The sequence below is a fragment of the Papilio machaon genome, chromosome 12 (genome assembly GCF_912999745.1).
Source record: "Papilio machaon chromosome 12, ilPapMach1.1, whole genome shotgun sequence".
NCBI lineage: Eukaryota > Metazoa > Arthropoda > Insecta > Lepidoptera > Papilionidae > Papilio > Papilio machaon.
Window position 1 is genome coordinate 5,187,295 of NC_059997.1, and position 21,293 is coordinate 5,208,587.

At 33.5% G+C, this 21,293-nt stretch overlaps 1 protein-coding gene across 1 annotated transcript in view; it reads right to left on the reverse strand.

The window, feature by feature from the left end:
- Nucleotides 1-16,569, reverse strand: part of LOC106719211 (zinc transporter ZIP11) — a 41,381-nt gene extending 24,812 nt beyond the window's left edge. Inside the window, exons 1-4 of the mRNA XM_045680314.1 lie at nt 16,295-16,569; nt 15,987-16,221; nt 13,788-13,975; nt 10,157-10,350 (exon numbers count right to left, since the gene is read on the reverse strand). Coding sequence (XP_045536270.1) covers nt 10,157-10,350; nt 13,788-13,975; nt 15,987-16,221; nt 16,295-16,402 — 725 coding nt within the window. The 5' untranslated portion in view covers nt 16,403-16,569. The remainder of the gene's footprint in view (nt 1-10,156; nt 10,351-13,787; nt 13,976-15,986; nt 16,222-16,294) is intronic.
- Between the last annotated feature and the right edge of the window lie 4,724 nt (nt 16,570-21,293).

The following is a 21,293-nucleotide window of genomic DNA, read 5'->3' on the forward strand; positions in this document are numbered from 1 at the left end:
AATTCGGCAATATAGCGAGGAAACCACAATTGCAGATTCATTGCCTATATTTAATCGACGGAGGAGGGAACGCACAGAAAGAGAATATATCCCCTTCCTACGTGTCACCTCCTCCGTCAAATACCCATCCCCGTCCCATTTTTTCCTCATGAGGTGGGAAGATAAAGAGGTCTAAAATAAGGGCTGTATGTCTACTACCAGTGAGTAGACAACTAGATTCGAGTCATATCCATTGATCAACCCTGGGGTGTCAGAACCGTTCAGTCGTGCTATGTTTTTAATTAATGACTACTTTCATATGTACTGGTATAATTAAACATCAAATGTTAAATTTATTTTTTACAATAAAAAACAATCAATGATTTAATTTACTTAAACATGTGAATATATAAATTACTTTTCAATCTCAAGTGCGCTTTACAAATATTGAATTTTTTTTCGAGACTATGTCAAACGGTAACAAAGGAAATGGTGAATTTGAAAGTTGCATCATTCGGCGAGCTTATAATATAGTACTCGGGTGGCATTCCGTGGTGATGGGAAAGCGGCAGAAAGTCGGGCGAGGGCGGAGGGTCGGAGGCTCGGAAGGAATGCGGCCGGACGCCCCGCGGCCCCGCGCCCCGTGCCGCAGCCCTCGCGCCCTCTGTTCCCGCGCGACTCGCCTGCCACCACGTTTATTTAACTCCTGCGATTCTTAATATTCTCGCCGATGTGTAAATCATATTTCAAACTATACGAGTTACGCTTTTCATTGCGGGCTACGAACAGATCACGAGGTTTCATTCCGAGAGATTTAAATTATTATCTTTTTAATGATATTCATACTCCTATGGATGTTTTGCATGAAGGGATGATTATGGTCCTAGTTTCGATATATAGGCGAAAAAAAAATTACCTTTAGATTATCGTAAGTTGAACGTGATCGGGAGCTTAGACAGTAGAGATAGCTATCATATCTACCTACTTAATCGATATCTAATATGCCTCCGTGAAGACTTCATTTTGGTGTTTAGACTTGAACTTGTTTATGTTTTGCGACTGCAACAAGTTATCTTGGTGGCAAGCTTATGTCAGAGCACAAAATAAGCAAAACAATGCATTGTTCATAATAAGTATGAGTTACATCAGATAATAAGTAGATCGCCTTGATAGAAAAAACCCCTTTATTACGCAGCAGGAACTGTAGATATATTGTTTGTATTTATTTAATTCTGAATTTTAACACCGAGAAGAACAAATTGCGCATTGGCTATTATTTTAAATTGTTTTAAAAATTCGTTCAAGACGATTTCATCATTCATATAACTTCAAAATAATTTTGAATGACTGAATGAAAGACACGTTTCTACTATAGCTAAATTATAATCAAGTACAACATGTAACAAATTTCGATTTTAACGTCGAGGAACGTCTGAAATAAAATTAGTTAATTGGCGCGAAAAAGTAGGAATTCACATAAAAACTGTGTCTAATCGAAACGATCCATTTATTTTTGAATAAAATCATGTTTTTATGTGTGTGAAATGATTATATTGAGCAGTGCAATTCTAACGTACATTCCGAACCTACGAGTGTGAGAATTTTTAAACTTATATAAAAAAATCTCTGATTTCTTATCGTTAGGAAAAAGGATACTTTCAGATATAATTAAAAAAAAAACAACTACAAAGATAAAAAAATGAGCGAATAAGATGGACGGAGGTGTAATAAGATGTGTCGACAAAGGCGCGTCAGAGATTGGGTGGTAGTAGTAGTGGTAAATACGAGCGAGCGAGGGCGCTGCGGGCACATTCCCGGGGCACGTATCGTAAATTGAGCCGGCGCCGGCGCCGCGAGCCGAGACTCGAGAGCCGCGAGCCGCGCCCGTTACGATATTTGAACAAATTCCCGGCGGTGTTAATCTGCATAATAACAGCGGCGGCACAAAGCGTTCGCCGGCTCCCATTATGCCCGGGCGCCACCCCGCCGCCCCCTACCATTACCCTACCCCGGACGACTCTCTAACCAGGTATATCTTATCCTCATACCATTTTACTTATCTTTTACCGAGAATCGAGACGCACGCTATCAAATAACAGGGCTGATGTTTTAACAAAAATGCCACTTACGGCACTCACTGGATACCTGCACTACAATCTTGTTTTAAAGATATGAAAGAAATAGTGAATGAAGTTAGTCAAATTTAAAAAAGCAGAGAACGATCATTACTTTTAGCATTTTTATGTTACTTAGTAGAGCATCGTCTTAAATTGAGATGCATCTAATTACTTCGTCAGTGTAACTTACTTTTTGTAAAACTGTTTAGTTTAATGAAATTCTTAACTTACTGAATCCACATACGTACTTAGGTTAATTATAACACTTTGTACAAACGTTAGAATGGCAATTAACAAATATAAACGCATTTGCAACAATTAAACTTATGCAGATGTCTGAGGATAAGTGACCGCTTGTCAAGCAAAATGACTTGATTCATCGAGATGCTGTGGATTGATTGACTCATGAGTAGATTTTCATCAACATTTTGAAGTACTAAGTCTGGCTGGAAAGAAAAACGTGCGTGATACCTAATGCTGGGACAAAAAAAGGACGAATGCCGGAGCTTCTCATTGGAAATTATTTGAGTTCAAACTTGACTATAAATCGAGTAGCTAGTTATTGCAACCAAGGTATACGGGCGGACATTCAGTGCTATTCCTTTTGTATTGTGCGCCGCCTACCCCATTTGACTCCCCTCGTTTTTGACCGTCTCCAAAAATTGACACCAAAAGGGTTGATATTGGCTTTTGGACGCAAAATTCCGTTTTTGTCCAATACCTGTCCAACACAGCCAAAGACATCACATGGGTGTGTTGGAACCAAGACAATAACTTGTACAATGTGAAGCACCGCATCAAATGATGAGCTGAGACGACAAACCGCACGTTAGTATTATGCATATTGTGAAAAGTTAAATACTGTGATACGGTTTTACTCTGCCCGTGAGTATATCCCGCAAACCATTATCATCTTACTGCCCTTTTCTGATTTCACTGCTGTCTTACGCAAGTTATAGGCACGCGATATCTTTCTTTAAATAGATTCCTTAGAAAAATACAAACAGAATGCTATCCTATAAATAATCTACAGACCCGTGAGCCTCTAATTTGAGAAGATTGAATAATAGCAGCACAGTCTTAACTAGTGGGAACCAGCGAAGGTTTATATGATGATAATATAATTTTTAATTAAACTCAAGTTTATTCAATAAGCGATTTTCTTATATCAACAATATTGTTACATGATAAACAACAGTTTTATTAAGTTTTATTGCTGTCTCATAAAAAATGTCACTTCTATGAACTTTATGTGAGAAAACAATATAGAATCCTAAATGCAAATACAACACTATCTTGAGATATATAGACATATTTCGACAACGAAAATGGTGACACCATGATTTTTTATCAGAACATACCGTAGCTAATAAGCAGAATTAATTTAACGCAATGTAAGTCACCCCTAAATTGGGTAGGATCCTGAGCACCTCGGTAGTGACATATATGAGCTGAATGTCTTTTTGGGTTTTTATAGTAAATCTGCTGAATGCAGTTATAATATTATAGTTACTTTGTTTCTTATTAATTGGTATAAGGAATTGTTTCCATAATAACACAATCATAGATAATTTTAAAAGTACTTAAATATTTTATGGATAATTAACAAAGAAAGAACACATGTTTTTTAAATACATATTATCGAAAACACTATCAATACTGTTCTGTATATTTGATGTTTTGTTATTGATATACTTTTTTGTAATACCTACGTTTGCACGTGTGTGTCCTAGTATATAGAGCAGACGTGATTTTTTTTGCATCTCACGTTGACGTCAGAAAAAGCACGCACTACCAAATATGGGAATCACGTCAGTGTACTAAATGCCAGATGGTCCAATCATACAAGTCCTATAACTTATGATAGTACAACTTAATTTCAAATTGTTTAAATGTAATCTAAATAAATGGTATTTTCTGTTAATGTATTTCTCAATGTTTGACTTGAAGACGTGGCTACTAAAAATAGATGTACATAGACAGACCGGAGTAACAAATTTATAATATTACTAGCTTTCGCCCGCGACTCCGTCCGCGTGCATTAAAAAAAAACTTAATTGGGGTATGAAAAATAGGGCTCACAAAATTTCATGAGAATCGGTCAAGCCGTTTCGGAGGAGTACGGGAACGAACATTGTGACACGAGAATTTTATTTATAAGATAATTAAGCGTAATCACACACAACTTTATAATGAGAAAACGAGATCGTAGTAATCACGATATATTTTTGAATAGTTACTTTTTTAATAAAAACCCTATACTTACAACACGCTTCAGGCTATGTATCGTATAAGCTATGTGAGTAAATAAAAAAAAATGTTATGCGGGAAAAGGACAAAAATTGCAAGCCAATAGTAGCGAAGATAGATGGTTGCCATGGTAGCGGTAATTCTCAGCCAATGGCGAAGGCCTTCGTTGTCGTTTAGAATTTGAATTTTTGACATTTGCAATTGGAAGTTTTACGCAATGTAAACAATAAAACAAAGTTTTTCTGTATAACAAAATAGAATGGAATTTCATTTGTATGAAGCCATATGGGAACAGCTAGTACATACATATAGTTTTATCTACCTTGCAGTAGCGTATGATGTTATATAGTTATGAATATTTAGGTAGATCAAACACGCTGGTCGTCTTTGTATAAATAAGATTTATGGCTCATTTATTATCCGGCCACGCCCAGTCGCTCGTAAGGTAATTTTTTACCAGTCCAATCGCCGTTATCCAATGCAGATATTGACACCGCTCGACATTATGAGAAGATTTTACATTAGATAGATACAGTTGTACATCGGTCGCGTTAAACGAATATTTAAAGAGGATTACATTAAAAACAATTTATCGTTATCGATTGATGAATGCTAATTAGTTATGTTTATGACCAAAAAGTGATTATATATACGAAAAATTTACAATATGAACTCGAGCTATGTCTATCTTATGTAAATGTATGTATATGACATATTTTACGAAAAAAAAAATCTCCGTAATATAGACGAAAAGTCGTAATGACCGAATGATACGTCTCTACTCTCTAGATTCCGGATAGGATCCCGGAACCGATATGAATAACATGAAGTCAATCGTTTATTGCTTGGTAGTGTTCACCCCAAAGTTTCGGTTTCGTGCTACTTTGTTGTAATGTCTAGTATTGGCACCGTATAAAAATAATTTTGATCCAGCTAGTCTACTGTAAAACAGAATATTGGAGAGACAGTGATAAGAAGTGTCTAATTTTTTCGACATATTATATTGTACATATAAATAGTCTATTGGAGTGGGCTGTTAGCAGACAGAGGTACGTCTAGACATATTTATTGCGCGTTATTGTAAGGTAACGATATTTTACAGTTATGTATAGGTTGTGCGGAACACCCACGCGCCGCTGTCGGTGCAGACGACGCGACAAATCGTCAAGGTTGACGTTCAATGATATGGCGCGCTGGCGGATTTTTCAGTGAAATAGTTTCACCGAGCGGTGACGGCAACGTCTGCGAGACGCGGGTCGATGCCCCCGTTGCCGCCGACACGCGATTTGGCCGCCGCCACTCGCCGACACTACCGATGTACCCACTCTATCCACTGCCGCTTACACATCTTCCACCCATCATTCACATAGCCCACAAAACACTGACAAAAGATAAAGAGTTCCTATATTCTTCAAATTCGTTGCGGTATTAGTTCGAGCATCTATTTTACTTTCTATCGACTACTTTGTAACAGAACAATGTGAATATTTAGATGGATGGATGGATGGATATTTGTTGGAAGGTATCTCCAAAACAACTCAACGGATCTCGGTGAAATTAAGTTTTTTTTTTTAATTTGGAGCGTGCGGTGTCGCTGGCCGTCTTGTAATAGAATATTTAGATTTAATTAAAAATAGCATTTAAACTTCCAACAGTCCCGTTTTAAAAAGGGATACAAATGTTTATATTTTACAGAAAACACTATTAATAGGTAAAATATGTAATTTATTTAAGTACATATATAATTATTTCTATAGCAATGAAATCTCTCTTTACAGTTAGATAAAAAAAGATTATTAAACTGCGAGGAATGCGCGACAAAGTGTCTATCAATAAAATCAAAATAATCCCAAATCTTTTGTACGTAACGTATGGCCGGTCTGTCGGGGCCGGAGTCGCCACGGATGAGGTAGGCGTTATTGCTCACCTATGCCAAACCTGACTCCAGCATGTATCACCGTCGTTTATAATCTTACTAATATAAATGCGAAAGTGTATATGGATGGATGGATGGATGTTTGTTAGAAGGTATCTCTAGAATAGCTTAACGGACATTGTAGAAATTTCGCATAGATATAGAACATAATCTGGAAGAACACATAGGTAACAAATTAAGTTTTTTTTTTTGTTTTGTCGCGGACGTAGTCGCGGGCAAAGGCTAGTATCCTAAATAAAATATACACAATTTATACTTTATGTAATGTCGTAGAGCGCGACACTTTGTGCGAAGTCAGAAATATTTATGTATCGCCCTTTAATAATGTCTACGCAAGTGAACGTTAATTAATAGATTTAATTAGAGACGGTAATCAATTAGTTGGAGTTAATGGGTTCGAATCGCGGCACGGGCGACCTGACCGTTGTATTCTATGTACCATCTATATACCTCAATAATGTTATATAGCCTAATTATACGTTATCATTAACAACTTGTAATACCTATTTAATGTTCTACACAATCACTAGATGATTGCAATGTTGAAAATGTCCCTAGATTCACAATCTGTACATAAGAATAACTTAAATTTATTTATTGTTTATTTAAATCTTGAAAAGTGTTTAATTAATATAGAATTTTTGTTTTATTTAAACATTTATTATTTTTTTCATATATTCAAGTGTCAGCAGGTGCAAAACATTATTAACATATTATTAATAATAAATTCATAACACAGTTCCATCGTAATATTAAAACAACTAATATTCTGCAAAAGTAGGTTAATAGATAAAATATACTAACAAAACCATTAGTTCAAAATTGGCACAATGGCGCCATCTTCTGCCTCTATTTAGAAATAAAGCATTGTAACTTATTTCTAAATACATAAATCCTCGATAGATGGCGCTAATTTTAAAAATTCATAAGTTCTGTGTTTCCCGGTAGGTGGCGCTATGACCATTTTTTTAAAAGTTAAAACTATGTCTTTAATGTTTCACATTATTTTAGGTAATATTGCATGATATAAAGTAAAATGACAGAAAATGGATCCATTAATAAAACTTGCGTTAGAACATTGTACAGACAGGTTAAAATTTTATTTTAGACAATAAGATTGTAAATATTATCAGTGTATAATCCTAACAAAAGCTGTAGTAGATCGAAAGATAATGCTTCCTTTGCATTGATGAAAATTTATAATGAATCAATAATTATAATAATCAACGATAATAAATCAATGTACTTTTGACATAAGATTAAAAAGTTCCACAAATGTGCCATAGTAAAAAGGTTTCATTTACACATTTAATAACAAGGACTGGAACTTAGGTAATTTAATTTTCCTTAAAAAATTGCTGGCGACTCAATGATCAATATGAATCCATATCATAAATATTGACTACTAGCTGTCGTCCACGACTCCTTTCGCACGGATTTAAAAAAAAATGTGTATGTGTTCTTCCAGATTATGATCAACATCTATGCCAGATTTCATCAAGTACCGTTGAACCGTTCTGGAGATACATTCAAACAAACATCCATCCAAACATTTATAATATTAGTAAGATAATTAAGTAAATTAACATACATATACATTTGATATGTAGGTATATATTATTTATACTTAACCACAATCACACTAAACGTATTTATAGAAACACAAAGCAAAATTTTTATAATTATAATGAAAAAATTAAAAAAATAAAATTTTCATTCAGTAATTAACGTCGAAGGCGGTTTTATATTAAAACAAGATAGTCATTAACAGATAATTATGAGATAAGAAGCGCAACATATTGTTTTTTTTTTTATTAAGTGAAGTAATTGCCGGCATTGAACATCCATCAGCGGTTTTAATGGAAGCACGCTCAAGTCTTCCTATTAGGAATAATATTCAAATTGCATCAATAATTTACACAGCGTACAAACAAATCCGCTTTTTTTTTTATAAGAGAAGGGGGCAAACAAGCAGCGGGAACACCAAGGTGTTGTGGTCTTCCTTCTTAGGATCGAATATTGTACGGCAAACTGTCATCATATGAGCTATAATAATTTATCATCTATCAGCTTTCGAACGCGACTCCGTTTGTGCAGAATTAAAACTAAATTAGTTATGTACTATATCTATGCCAAATTTCAGCGAGATCCATGACGGCTTCATGGATCTGGATGGAGATACCTTATAACAAACATCCATCCATCCATCTAAACATTACCATTTGTAACATTAGTAAGATTAACCGCGCGCAAAACGTTTGCCATTGAATCTCGCCTCCCACTCCCACTATCACCGCGCTCGTGTGCTCAGTGCGCTCAGTTAAAGCACAATCGGCAAAGTTTCTGCGCAAGAGTAAGTATGTATGATACTGTAAAAGATTTTGACCTTATTGCACTGTGAACGTCAAATGACATTTTACTGAAATCTGTAAGTAAGCAAAGCACAAGCTAACTCGACTGCAAATCTTACTAGTATTAATAATGCGAAAGTTGGGATTGTTGGATGGATATTCTATCTTACTAATATTATAAATGCGAATGTTTAGATGGATGGATGGATGTTTGTTTGAAGTTATCTCCAGAACGGCTCAACAGATCTTGATGACATTTGGCACAGATGTAGAACTCTGTCTGGAAGAACACATAGGCGTTATTACGTTTTTTTTTTTAATTCAGCGCGGACGGAGTCGCGGGCTACAGCTAATTACTTATATCACCAAAACGACTGAACGGATCTCGATAAAATTTGGGACAGATATGGAACATTGTCTGGAAGAAAGCATAGTCAGAGCAAAGCGAAGTCGTGGGTAATAGTTAGTTAAAATATTTACGGCAATATGAATAGTGAATACTGAATATCAATTATGATTAAAAGTGAAACACGCATCTTATTCATTTTTCTACCATACGTATCTTTTCCCTTTGTTTAATCACCCAGAGTTAGCTCATTTTTTTAACCCACTTCAAAGAGTTCTATTACTATATTACTAGCTTCTATTACTAACTATACCTACCGTGCATGCATCAACAAACAAAACAAAAAACATCTAATTTCATCCTACCAATGATTCATCAAAATATATCCAGTCTGTTAAAAACCTTCCTATTTGACACAACTGTGTAGATGAGATTTGAGTTAAAAAACAGACAAAGAACTTGTTTTATAATAAAAATATATAAAACACAATTCATCACTTGTACAAAAACAAAGATTTACTTATGAGAAAAACTTAGTTCAGTTTGGAAGACTGCGCCGAGTCGCAAGTGACCTCAGTACTGCAAGTGAGGCAAAAAACGTTGCACTACTCTTGCAATATTCATGATTTTTTTGTCTACGCCCGTGATTTTCGTCTTAACAATCTTGACCTCACTGATACAATAGAATATAATGTTTATTACATTATTTACTTATATAAATACCTACGATAAAAAATATAATTGCCTTGAAGACTCGATTAACTGGATTTTGAGGTGTTAAGACTGAAGGCCGAATTAAGAGTAACTTGGAGGATCAAATTCATATTTATATCGCTTTGTTTAATTTCATACAACAATAATATATTATATATTGCACCTTTTTCTGAATTATATTGACCCCATTGTGGATAAAACGCCATATATATATAGTCTAAGTATTGTTATAAATAAAGAGCGGATATTATGAAACTGTTGCAATCTCTACGTACATAGTGTATGATGATAATGCTGCGCAATTAAGTTTAAAATAAGGCCAACTTATATTGAACTAGCGGTGGCCCGCGACTTTTAACGCTGAATTAAAGAAAAAGAAATAAAATACCCTAATTAAGTCCTGCAAAAAGAGATGACATGGATAAATCGCAGCAGCAGTGGAAGGTCAATCATATCAACTTACCTCGCGCTGTAGAATGATGCTTCAGCGGAGGAGGCGGCGGCGCCGAAAGACACTCCTACAGCAAGGCCCTCAGGGATGTTGTGCACGGTGATGGCCACCACCAGCAGCATTATGCGCTTCCACTGCGACTGCCGCGCCTCCAGCGCGCGCGCCACGCTGTCGCGTCGCTCGTCCACGTCACCCTCGCCCCCTTTCTGGAAGTACATGGTATATGTATGCCCTCAATTATTTCTAAACAACTTAAAATCTTAGTCTAAATGTCAGAGCGCTGTATAATTAGAACTAATCCATCTAAGCTAGAGAAAAAAAAACAATATACAATATAACATAACAAATATGTATCTGTTTAGAATACAGAAGGTCACATTGAGCCCGCGAAAACAGTTTCCTATTTAACGGAAAATTTATTAAACCTCTACATGTGATAATGACCGTTGCTGTATACAACTCCATAAGCGAGAAACTCGGGTTTGAGAATAACCTGTATAAAGCTCGAAAAATATCGCGATTATTAAGTTGTCTTACTACTTAACTGTTACTGGTCGTAAATTTAATTCTAATTTATATTCTTTGTTTAATTTACATTGGATATTGTTATCAATTCGTTTAATATAAATTTTAAATAACTATCATCCGACCGAAGTTTAAGACGAATTTCCGCTTGCTTGCTTGCTTTTTGATGATTTTTGTTCAGTTCCTTGGAAATAGGTTCTTGGTTGTTATGCATTGTTGGAGATTTAATAGATTGAATAGTCACCCCTACCACTTCCTAACGAGAATACATAGAATTACCAATCACCTTGTACATAATTATAGTCGATGAGCAAACTAACAAAAAGAATTGAAAAATAAATGCTTACTTCAAAAGAGCAAAGTAAACTTTCTCGGCTACCAGCCAAATTAATATTTATACTGCATTAGATTGGTGGTTTATTTATTAGAAGTGTTTTAAGTAAAAATTTTAATTTGAGTATTAATTGCCCATCCAACAGAAAGTTCTAAACTTTAAACTGTTACATAATAAGACTACATTGCTTCATATAATCCACGGTTAACATTTTATTATGCAAGGTATATTCGGTCTTGATGTTGAAGTATTATATTGAACAAATAAAAATTAATGGTACACGAGCAAATTCGCTGTCGTTCTGTTATCGACTAATAAAATGTTATAAGATAAAATTTATATCTTTTGATTGTCGGTAAATATAAACTACACACGATTGTAGTAAAGTGTAGTGGCTGTATCTTGAACAACATCTGTCATTCGGCCACGACCTTATGCGAGTGGGACATGACGAGATAGCAATTGCAATTTACTATTTGATTATTTCCCATCGATAAATATTTCTATAGAAATTATCCATACGAAGAAAGTATTAAATGGACTTGGCCATGGAAAGGGAACTTACCTTTAAACAATAAATGTTTTTGTAAGGAAAAATTCCTCGAATACTTTCCGAAGTACGTGCGTTGTAACGTGTGACAGAAATTACAAATTACTATTGTACATAATTTGTTTCTAGGAAGAAGAAAGGGTTGACTGAGATTGGCCATGAAAAGGGAATATACCGACACCGTAAATGTTTCCTTAAAGAAAAATTTCGTCGAATTACCCAAATTAGGTACATACAATCAAGTAACATGCAGGAAAGAAATTACCGTTGTAAATCCTTTGGATACGCGTACACGTGGCATAATGTATTGTTATTACCAATCAGTGTTAACAATAGCCGATATGAATTACCTAAATTAGGCATTGACGATTAAAATGTATGTTTTGCAATCATCATAAATTTTTAAATATTATTAAATCGTCGACAGAATTATTGCTTTGTAGAAAATTACAAAAATACGATATGAGGTCGAGAGTTGTTTTGTTAACTTTTTAATACAAAACATAAAATACGCCACAACATAATTTTTAAAAAGCCAAAATAGTGACCGATACAACAGTGTAATTTAAAATATATCGCCGAAAGCATCGTTTACCTACATTTTTTATCGTTACCTGCGGCGATTTTTTAAGGCCGTGACATTTAACACAAACAAAGAACAAGTAACTACTTTAAAATAGGAAAATGGACTAACCGGAAACTAAACACCTGTATTAATCAGCATATATTTATGCAATATGCTACTTAATAAATTAACAAAATATAATCTTAATATATGATAAAATATGTTTTTTTTGTTCCTTGTTCAAAAAAAGTGTTTTAACTTGAACATTGAACATCTTCGAACATCAACAACAATGATGTCACAGTGAGCCACATCAAAATTCATCAAGTAGTGTCCGGCTCTATAAAGACACAGAAAAACTGACATAATATGTAAAGCAGGTCGGCTCAACATTCCAAAATATTTTCCCCGTAAACTGATTCGCTAACTGATAAATGGTAATGATCTATAGTTATATTGACTGATTTACATTTCAAGTACGAATGATTTATGATTGCAAGTCGACAACAGCTCAATTTGACCGATAAAACTTTATATCAAAGAAATATAAACCAGCGTGAATTTGAACAACGGACCTTAAGTCGAACGTTATGTTATTGAAGGACACTTGATGGACGTGCACATATGTAATGCCTACAGTAAATTTACAGTTAAATAAATTCTTTAGCTTCGTCGGTTTGTCTCCATGCATTGTAAATCTCAGTAATTCTTTATTTTCATTAAAAAGTTGAAATTGATTACAATGCAATACTTTATTTATATTTATTTAGTTAACGTAGTTTTCATTCGGTATTCATGTAAATAGAACGTCTTGATTATATCTATCGACGCAAATTAGTACTTGACAACTGACAACTATTTCGTTTGATATAATGGCTCTATATTAAAAGAACGCTCTAATATCAATAGTAAAAACTATATAAATGCTGTAAGTTTGTACTTACTTACAAATACTTTTACTTTAAAAACCTAAGATTGTCAAAGACCTCGACGAAGTGCTAGAAAAGTACAGACTTCAGCAATATCATTTTTATTATTTACGAACTCGGAAATTTGAAACACAAATTATTGATTTGAGATTTATGATGTCAAAATAGGGTACGAGTTCGGTTACTCTAAACAATGACTTATAAGAGACTTAACTTTAAAAACATCTTAGACTCTAAATAATAAAGAGAACAAAGGCTACATTTAGTATGGTATCTTTTAGTACATTAAAGTCGCGATTCCGTCCGGTAAAAAAAGTTATGACTAATTCACGGCAAAATATTTTTGGTTTTCTACAGATTATTTGTCTAAATTAGTAAAAGTAGAAATATTGTCTTCTTGCACGCTTGAAGCGACTTTTGCAAAAGTGGAACCGATTGATTGAATGAATTAAAAACGTACCTATTACCAATTTGTGAATATTGCAGCTGTGTCTATTATCAAGGAGCCGCCTTTTGTTAGTTGCTGTTTATTTAGCACAAAAAACCCTGACGAACATTGTGTAGTAACTACAAATGTAATTGCTTGAAAAATTCTGAATACCTTAAATTTATTTCCTTTCTATAACTTAGAATGCTGCTAGTTTCATACAAATTGCTATCCCACGTACACGATTTCCCCAAATGCAAAGTACCACGAATAGTGAGATTTTATTGTAAAACTAGAAAATATAGCAACATACCAATGAGAGATGAGAATGGTGGTGGGGTCTCCTGCGCTGCGCGGTGTGCTGATTGCTGATACAGTCTGCGAACTCCACCGGCTGTTCCAACGTCACCACGCTCGTCGGGTTCGACGGCCGCTGGTTCAGTGCCGTCATCATCTCCAAATCTTCCAACTTCTCTTTTGAATCTTTGCTCTTTGTTATAGCTGTAATTCAAAATGTCATCTATACATTACAGTAGTAAATTAAAGCTGTGCAAACAACACAAGAATGTTTAAAGTGAAAACACTTCAGAAATATACTAGTTTTTACATTACAAAATGTTAAAATATTTTATCAACTTTTTGTTTACTTCGATCCAGACAAATTTTAAATTGAAAATACTTGTATATGATTATCCCAACAATGTATCTGTCATTACATTCCTCTCTATAATACCATTCATTGTCAACAGAGATAGTATGGTAATATAAGTAATAGTGTAGAAGCCATTAGTAAGCTTCTAGATAAGATACAATCTTCCAATGCTAAGATTTAAGTCATTTAAATGACGATAGTAAAAATTATTTACTTTAGAACCAAATAAAGCAAATGACTTTAAATAAATAGTCACAAATTTAGAGCTCTATATAAGACATATTCACATATTAAAGGTCTACTTTTATGCAAAAGTAATTACGAACCAAAACCTTTTATTGATTAGCAAAAGGTGGAAAGCAAGCAATCAGACATTTGATTCACAAAAATAGAAAAGTGACTGATGCACATAGATATATTGCCTATATTTAGTGAGAGAAGGAGATGCACAGAAAGAGTATTTCCCGTTCCTATGTATCCCTTCAATCAAGGGATTAAGCACTTGACTTCCAATCTACAGGTCCAGGTATAGTGAGCTGATGATGATGCACCCCTTGCCATTCCTTTCTTATAAGAAATGGGTGGAAAAGGGAAGATAATAACCAGATGAGCTGAAGCCTGGGCTCTATATTAGTTGTTAAAAACATATTTAAGTTAAAGTTGATATAGAATTACAATAAAACATTAACACATAAACAGGTTTTATTTTTTGGTGACATCAGTGTTTCCTATTTAGTTTACAAAAATTATAAAAACGGTTATTCTATTACATGTTTAAAATGTGGAAAACTTCCTAGATTTTTTTTTAATTAAAAGTTATAAAAACTGTCCTTATCTATGGTCAATGGTTTTTATCCCAATAATCATTTTTTTATGCCTACAGTACACCTTAACATTTATTTGTAAAAATAAATAAAGCTGGACAAATATTGGCTTTAACATGAAAAGAGAAAAACTGAGATCAGCTTCTTCAAGAAACAGCAATAATGAGATAATATAAAAAAATAAAAGCCAATTCCTACTTGTGTCAAAAATAAATAAATATTTAAATGACTTTTTATTTTTAAAATGTAAGATTTTTAAAAGTATTTTCTTTTACAGTGAGATTCAAAATTTTTATAAAGCAAGCATTCGCTCTTGAAAACAAAAGGTAAGAAAGATCAAGTCTACACTTTTATTTTTTAGGCTAGTATTTAGTTGAAACCTGGATTAGGAACAAGTGGATAATGGAGAAATCTCTTTAAGTTTGTCATTTTCCAGTCATGATGGGCAATCTCTATAAGCGAGAAACTCGTATCCAGGTTTGACTTTAGTACAAATTTGGATGTAAAAAATTTATTACCATAAAAACATATTAAAATGCAAATAAAGATCGTAAAATCTTGAAAACTGATTAATTTTAATTTGAGTATCATATTAAAATAATCAATAGCCCTTACATTCATTTATCTTGTCAAAATGGGAATGCATTTGAGATGTTGAAAATTGTTAATTAATTTGTGTTTTTTTTAATTAGATATGTTACAAATTAAATAGAGGTAAATTATGCATGAAACCAGTTACTTCCCATGATCAACAAAAACAACATTTAAATGAATTATGAATGTGGTATTCCAAAACTTAAATATAGATTTTGCAAATTGAAGAAACATTTTGACACTGTATTTCACTCAGTCAACATTTTAGCCACTACTTGATTATTAAAATTATCAATGGAAAATGGAAATCTTGACATGATCTATTTGGGATAATTATTATAACATGTATTTCACTTTTTAGATTTCATTAATTATATACAAATTAGAATACTGTAGTAGATTTTCAAAAAAGCATTTCAATTAAAGTAAAAATACCACTTACTTATCATCATATTCGTTGAATTGATGCCCAAATAATCCAAAAATTTATCTGTTCCAAACACAAAAACGGCTCCAAATAAAAATCCCGCTGCAACTGGAACGAATGCATACTGGCCTTCTTCTCCATAGGTTCCAGAGGTTTTACACATTTCTATAGCAGGCTCTAGTAGAGACCAGTACGATGCTGCAGTCATAACTCCCGCAGCAAATCCAAGAGATACATCAAGTAACTTCCTCTGCAATACAATCCCACTATGAGTTTGTGTTTACGAAGCAAATAATTTAAACAATAAACATTCAAATACATACGTGTTTCCCTCTGATAAAAAATACACAACCGGCGCCTACAGCTGTAAGACCCCACGTGAAGAGGGTCCCTAAAAGGGCTTGAGTCACTGCGCCGTAGCCAGGTATCATTTTTAAAATTATTAAGTACTTGTTCCTTCTTAAGTACTATTAACTAATAACATTTCAAGTAATGTTTTTAAAATAAGAGCAAGTTATCTTACACCATCTTTATATAGCTACACAACACTCCACATGTTTACGTACGACTGCTGATGAGTGGAATTTGCATAGTAGTGACGTGCGTTACGCTTAACGTCAGGGAATCGATGTAAGTTATATCGATGAAAAGCTTAACATAAACACCAGTTAACACTGACCTCCTCAAGACCTTTTTTATATAAACGCGAATTAGGTTTAGTTCAATTTTTTTAAATCTTATTTCTTTAGTAAGTTTTCACCAGAATTTGCGATAGTGGACCACTGGTCAAAAATATGTTTATATACGAACAAATGTTTTTCCTACCTTTTTACTTGATGTAATGACAAGTTTTATTTTCTTTGTAGTATTATAGTTTAGTGTGATTTTTGGACATAAAACGACTTGGTAGTCGTTTAAAAATTACTTATGAAAATGATTTATTACTAATCTTAATCCAACCCAAGTGTTTTCAGAACCTTTCATTTTCTAAAAAACAAAGAATGTTATTGGCACAAGATACTTAATATTTATTGTAAGTTGGGATTTTTGTGTCACAGAAGTTTATGAGCTACACGCATTGAGTGGCGATTATATTGACTGTTAGCTTTTCTCCGCTATTTCGTCTCTACAGAATTAAAAAAGGGTGCAAATTCATTCAACACATGTGTTAGTCGTGACCATGTTCCATATCTATACAAAATTTTAATAATATATGTTGAACCCTTGCGAAGTTATCGACTAAATATGTAAATCAAACGTATCCCATACACATTTCCGGGATCATAGGTAGCGTATGTGTTTTTCCAGACTGTGCTCAACATTTATACCAAATTTCATCTCGATCCATGCAGCTGTTCTGGAGGTACCTTCTAACAAAAATCGATCCATCAATCCATATTCCATACATCCAAACTTTCACATTAGTACTACTAGTAAGATAAATGGAGAAGTCGCTTGTAAAAGTCTTATTATAAGAGAAGGAAAGATATAGCACAACACTATGCAACATATTTTTTGTGCATATATATTTTTAAAACAAACAAAAAGGTTTTGACTAGATTATTCTATTTTTATATAATATGTTTTAACATGGGATTTAGACAATAATAATATGTATTTTGAAAATGATTCCAATTAACAATTACACCTAGCAACACAATGATTATTGGCAATTTGCATTGACATTGACTTGACAATTTGACAATGACGTTTTGGATGTATTTTTTTTATTTTCATTTGGATCTAAATTATGAATAAAATAATTAATATAAATATATGAATTATTAAATTATACAGATTACTCGTAATTTTAAAGATTATTATTAAGATTATAAGTGTTTATCTCTATCAATTTTTAAAAATTAAACGTTGTAAACTATCTTTAATTAATTTATTTTATGATGTCCAATTGGTTTGAAGTTGCTTTATAGCACAAATACGTTATGATAAAAAGTATTAATCCTAAAGATTTTGGGTGAAGATCAATTTGTATTGCATAACGGATACATTATAACGTTGGAAGAAAAGAGTCGGTAAGGATAACTGATTGATTATGATAAATCAGGATTTATCAAATTATGCAAATGTTTGGAACTAGCGTTGCCAGGCGTCCGGATAAAGCAGGACATAGGTAGGCTTTTTGATTGCGTGTCCAGCCAAAAGAAACGGTTTTCCGGCTTTTGTTAGGCTTTTTACATTTCCCAAAAGAGAGTACCTAATAATACTGAGACAAAATCTTAAATAATATAGGGTGTCCGACCTTTCCACCCAAATAGGTCTGTCCGGCTATTAGGTTTGGCGACCTGGCAACCGTATTTAGAACATTCACATTTGTACTGTAATTTTATAAAAATCTTGAAATGCGGATTTGCAATGGTGAAACATTTAAACAGATAGTACATATTTTGTTATGTGTTCATCATCATTGTCCTTTTTCCTATGGAGGGTTGGCACAGTGTGTACCTACTACTCTGCAAGATATCACTATCAACTATAATATTGGAAATCACTCCCTTCTTATGTATATTCTATTTCAGACAATCCAACCACACTTTCATTGTCTTCTACCTCGTCCACATTCAATCTTATTACTTTCTTGTTTATGTGGCCATCTTCTCTAAGTATTACATATCTATACAGTGTTAACCTGTTTTTCTAATTTTCTCCATCGCTGGCACAACTCTGAAACATATATATTATACTAGCTATTTCCAACGACTCCATCTGTGCTGAATTAAAAGAAACTTAATTAGTAACCAATGTGTTCTTCCAGACTATGCTCTACCTGTACGCCAAATTTCATAGAGATCCATTCAGCTGTTCTGGAGATACCTTCTAATAAACATTCATTCATCCATGCGTTCATCCATTCATCTAAATATAATCATTTATAATATTGATTAAATTAAGTATGATAATACACCATTTAAAAATTCAACAAGAAGCCAGTACTGGTGTATGAGTCAATAATTATGTATATTCGGAAAAATAATAAAAAAATTTTTTTTTTCAAAGTTACATTTACTTTATTTTTTGGTGTAAAATAAGAAATGTGAACGCATGGTAACTTTTATAACGGTATAAAACAAAACTATCTACATAAATCGTAACACAAACAATTACTACGAGTACATTCGTCATTGTCATTTTTAGTTAAACGTAATGTTCTTAAGTATTAAAAATACTAACATATACATATGTATATGTTTATACTGAACAGTATGTAATGATATCTCTGCTACTGACTTAATTCTCACGTATTTAATTATTCCTTAACGAGTTTTAATTGGGCCATAAACACTGTATTTGTTAAATTAAGTTTTTAACGAGTAGGACAGGGTCTACGTGACTGATATCTTTTAAGCGATTACACAGTTTGTGCAGGGACTTAAACGAGCCTACTCACATGACCTCTAATTACTTTGTATGCCTAACAAACGTAAAACGGCATCTATAGATGTATGAAAAAGATAATTTCTTTACATGTTATATTTAATACTCAACCAGCTTTTAATACTAATTCTTGTTTTATCTAATATATAAAATTCTCGTGTCACAGTTTTCGTCACCGTACTCCTCCGAAACGGCTTGACCGATTCTCATGAAATTTTGTGAGCATATTCAGTAGGTCTGAGAATCGGCCAACATCTATTTTTCATTTTTTTTTAACTGCGCGCGGACGGAGTCGCGGGCGACAGCTAGTTCGCTATAAAATTTTTGATCCGACAAATCCGAGTTTTACAGATGGTATTGCTTCATTTGTTAAATTTGGCTTATAGCCATGACACTGATAACAATGTGCAATTGCATAACAAGTTCATAGATAATAAGTACCTAATTCAAAATGTCTATTTATTTAAAATCACGTTTTAGTATTTTTTGTGCTTTAAACAAAAACAAGGTCATCAGAAACTATGGTACGAGACATAGTTCCACCTAATAATCATAGTGAATAGCGAACATATTTACGTGTACTACTCGTCTAGTAGGTAGTGGTTTTTATGGTGATTGACACAAGATATAAAATTCCTAGATTTTCCAAGTATTGTATTCATGGTCTTTCTAGTAACAAATTTGTAAATCAACATTGAATATAATACTTTCAGCCTTATGCCAGATATAAAATCAATCGTTTTCTAGGTAAAAATCCCTTGAGTCGCGACACCTTTAGTCATTTACTTCAAAATAGAAATAATAGATTCACCGGCTTCTTAGGATTCTTTGGAATGAATCATAGATACATAGTTTATTTTATGCCTGTATCAAAGTGGGTTAATTAACACTTTTAAATGGTTTATCTTCTATTTTTGAATTCCTAACAATAGACATTAAAATATTTTTTACCGATATAACAGGTAATATCACGAAATTTGACAGTATCATTAGACAGTATTGCGAGCCTCGTTCCTCATTGTTATTTTACCTCCTTAACAGTACTACAATAAATAAGTACGACATACAACCGTTACTTTCATTTCTATCGCAACATATTGAATACCGTAATGTTTTTTTATTATGTTGAGAATAGACCAACAGTTAATAGTAAGATGATAATCCAATGTATCAAAGAAATGCAGATTTAAGTTTTCTTTAGTGATGCAACGGATGTCTGTTTCCGTTTCCGCAAGTGCGGAAGTTCCGCATCCTTTTCAACATCCGTTTCTGTTTCTGTTTCCGCATCTTTTATAACGGAGATAAAACGGAACTTTACGACACCTGAGAGATACAAATGCGCGGCGCGAGACGCGCAGTCCGCGCGCGGTCTTTCGGCACTTGTCGCATTTGTTTGTTTACGTACTTTTTCGTGAAATTAAGCGCGTAATATTTTCTGCTGCTAGTTAAAACAATCAGCTTCTCTTGCTGGAGTTGACTGTCTAGTTGTTGTCCATATAAAATTTGACAACTGGCAAAATGTGACTATTTCATACTTACGAGTTATTAAATGTGCTTTTGAATAAGTGATAACCATGCAATATATCATCATCATTATTATCATCAGCTCACTATACATCCCCACTGAGGGGCGCCCAAATTTGGGTGATTAGGCCATAGTCAACTACACAGGCCCAGAGCGGGTTGACTTCACACATATCATTGAATTTTTTCTCAGATATGTGCAGGCAGCATCACTATGTTTTCCTTCATCGTAAGAACGTCGGATAAATGTACATATCTAAATCGAATTTAATTGTAGATAAAAAAGTTAAAGATAAATATAAACACGATTATTATAAACTCTTTGAAGAATGTCAGATATTACCTATTGATAAAAAAACACACTACCTAATAATGTTACAGTTATACTATAAAAATGAAAAGGTT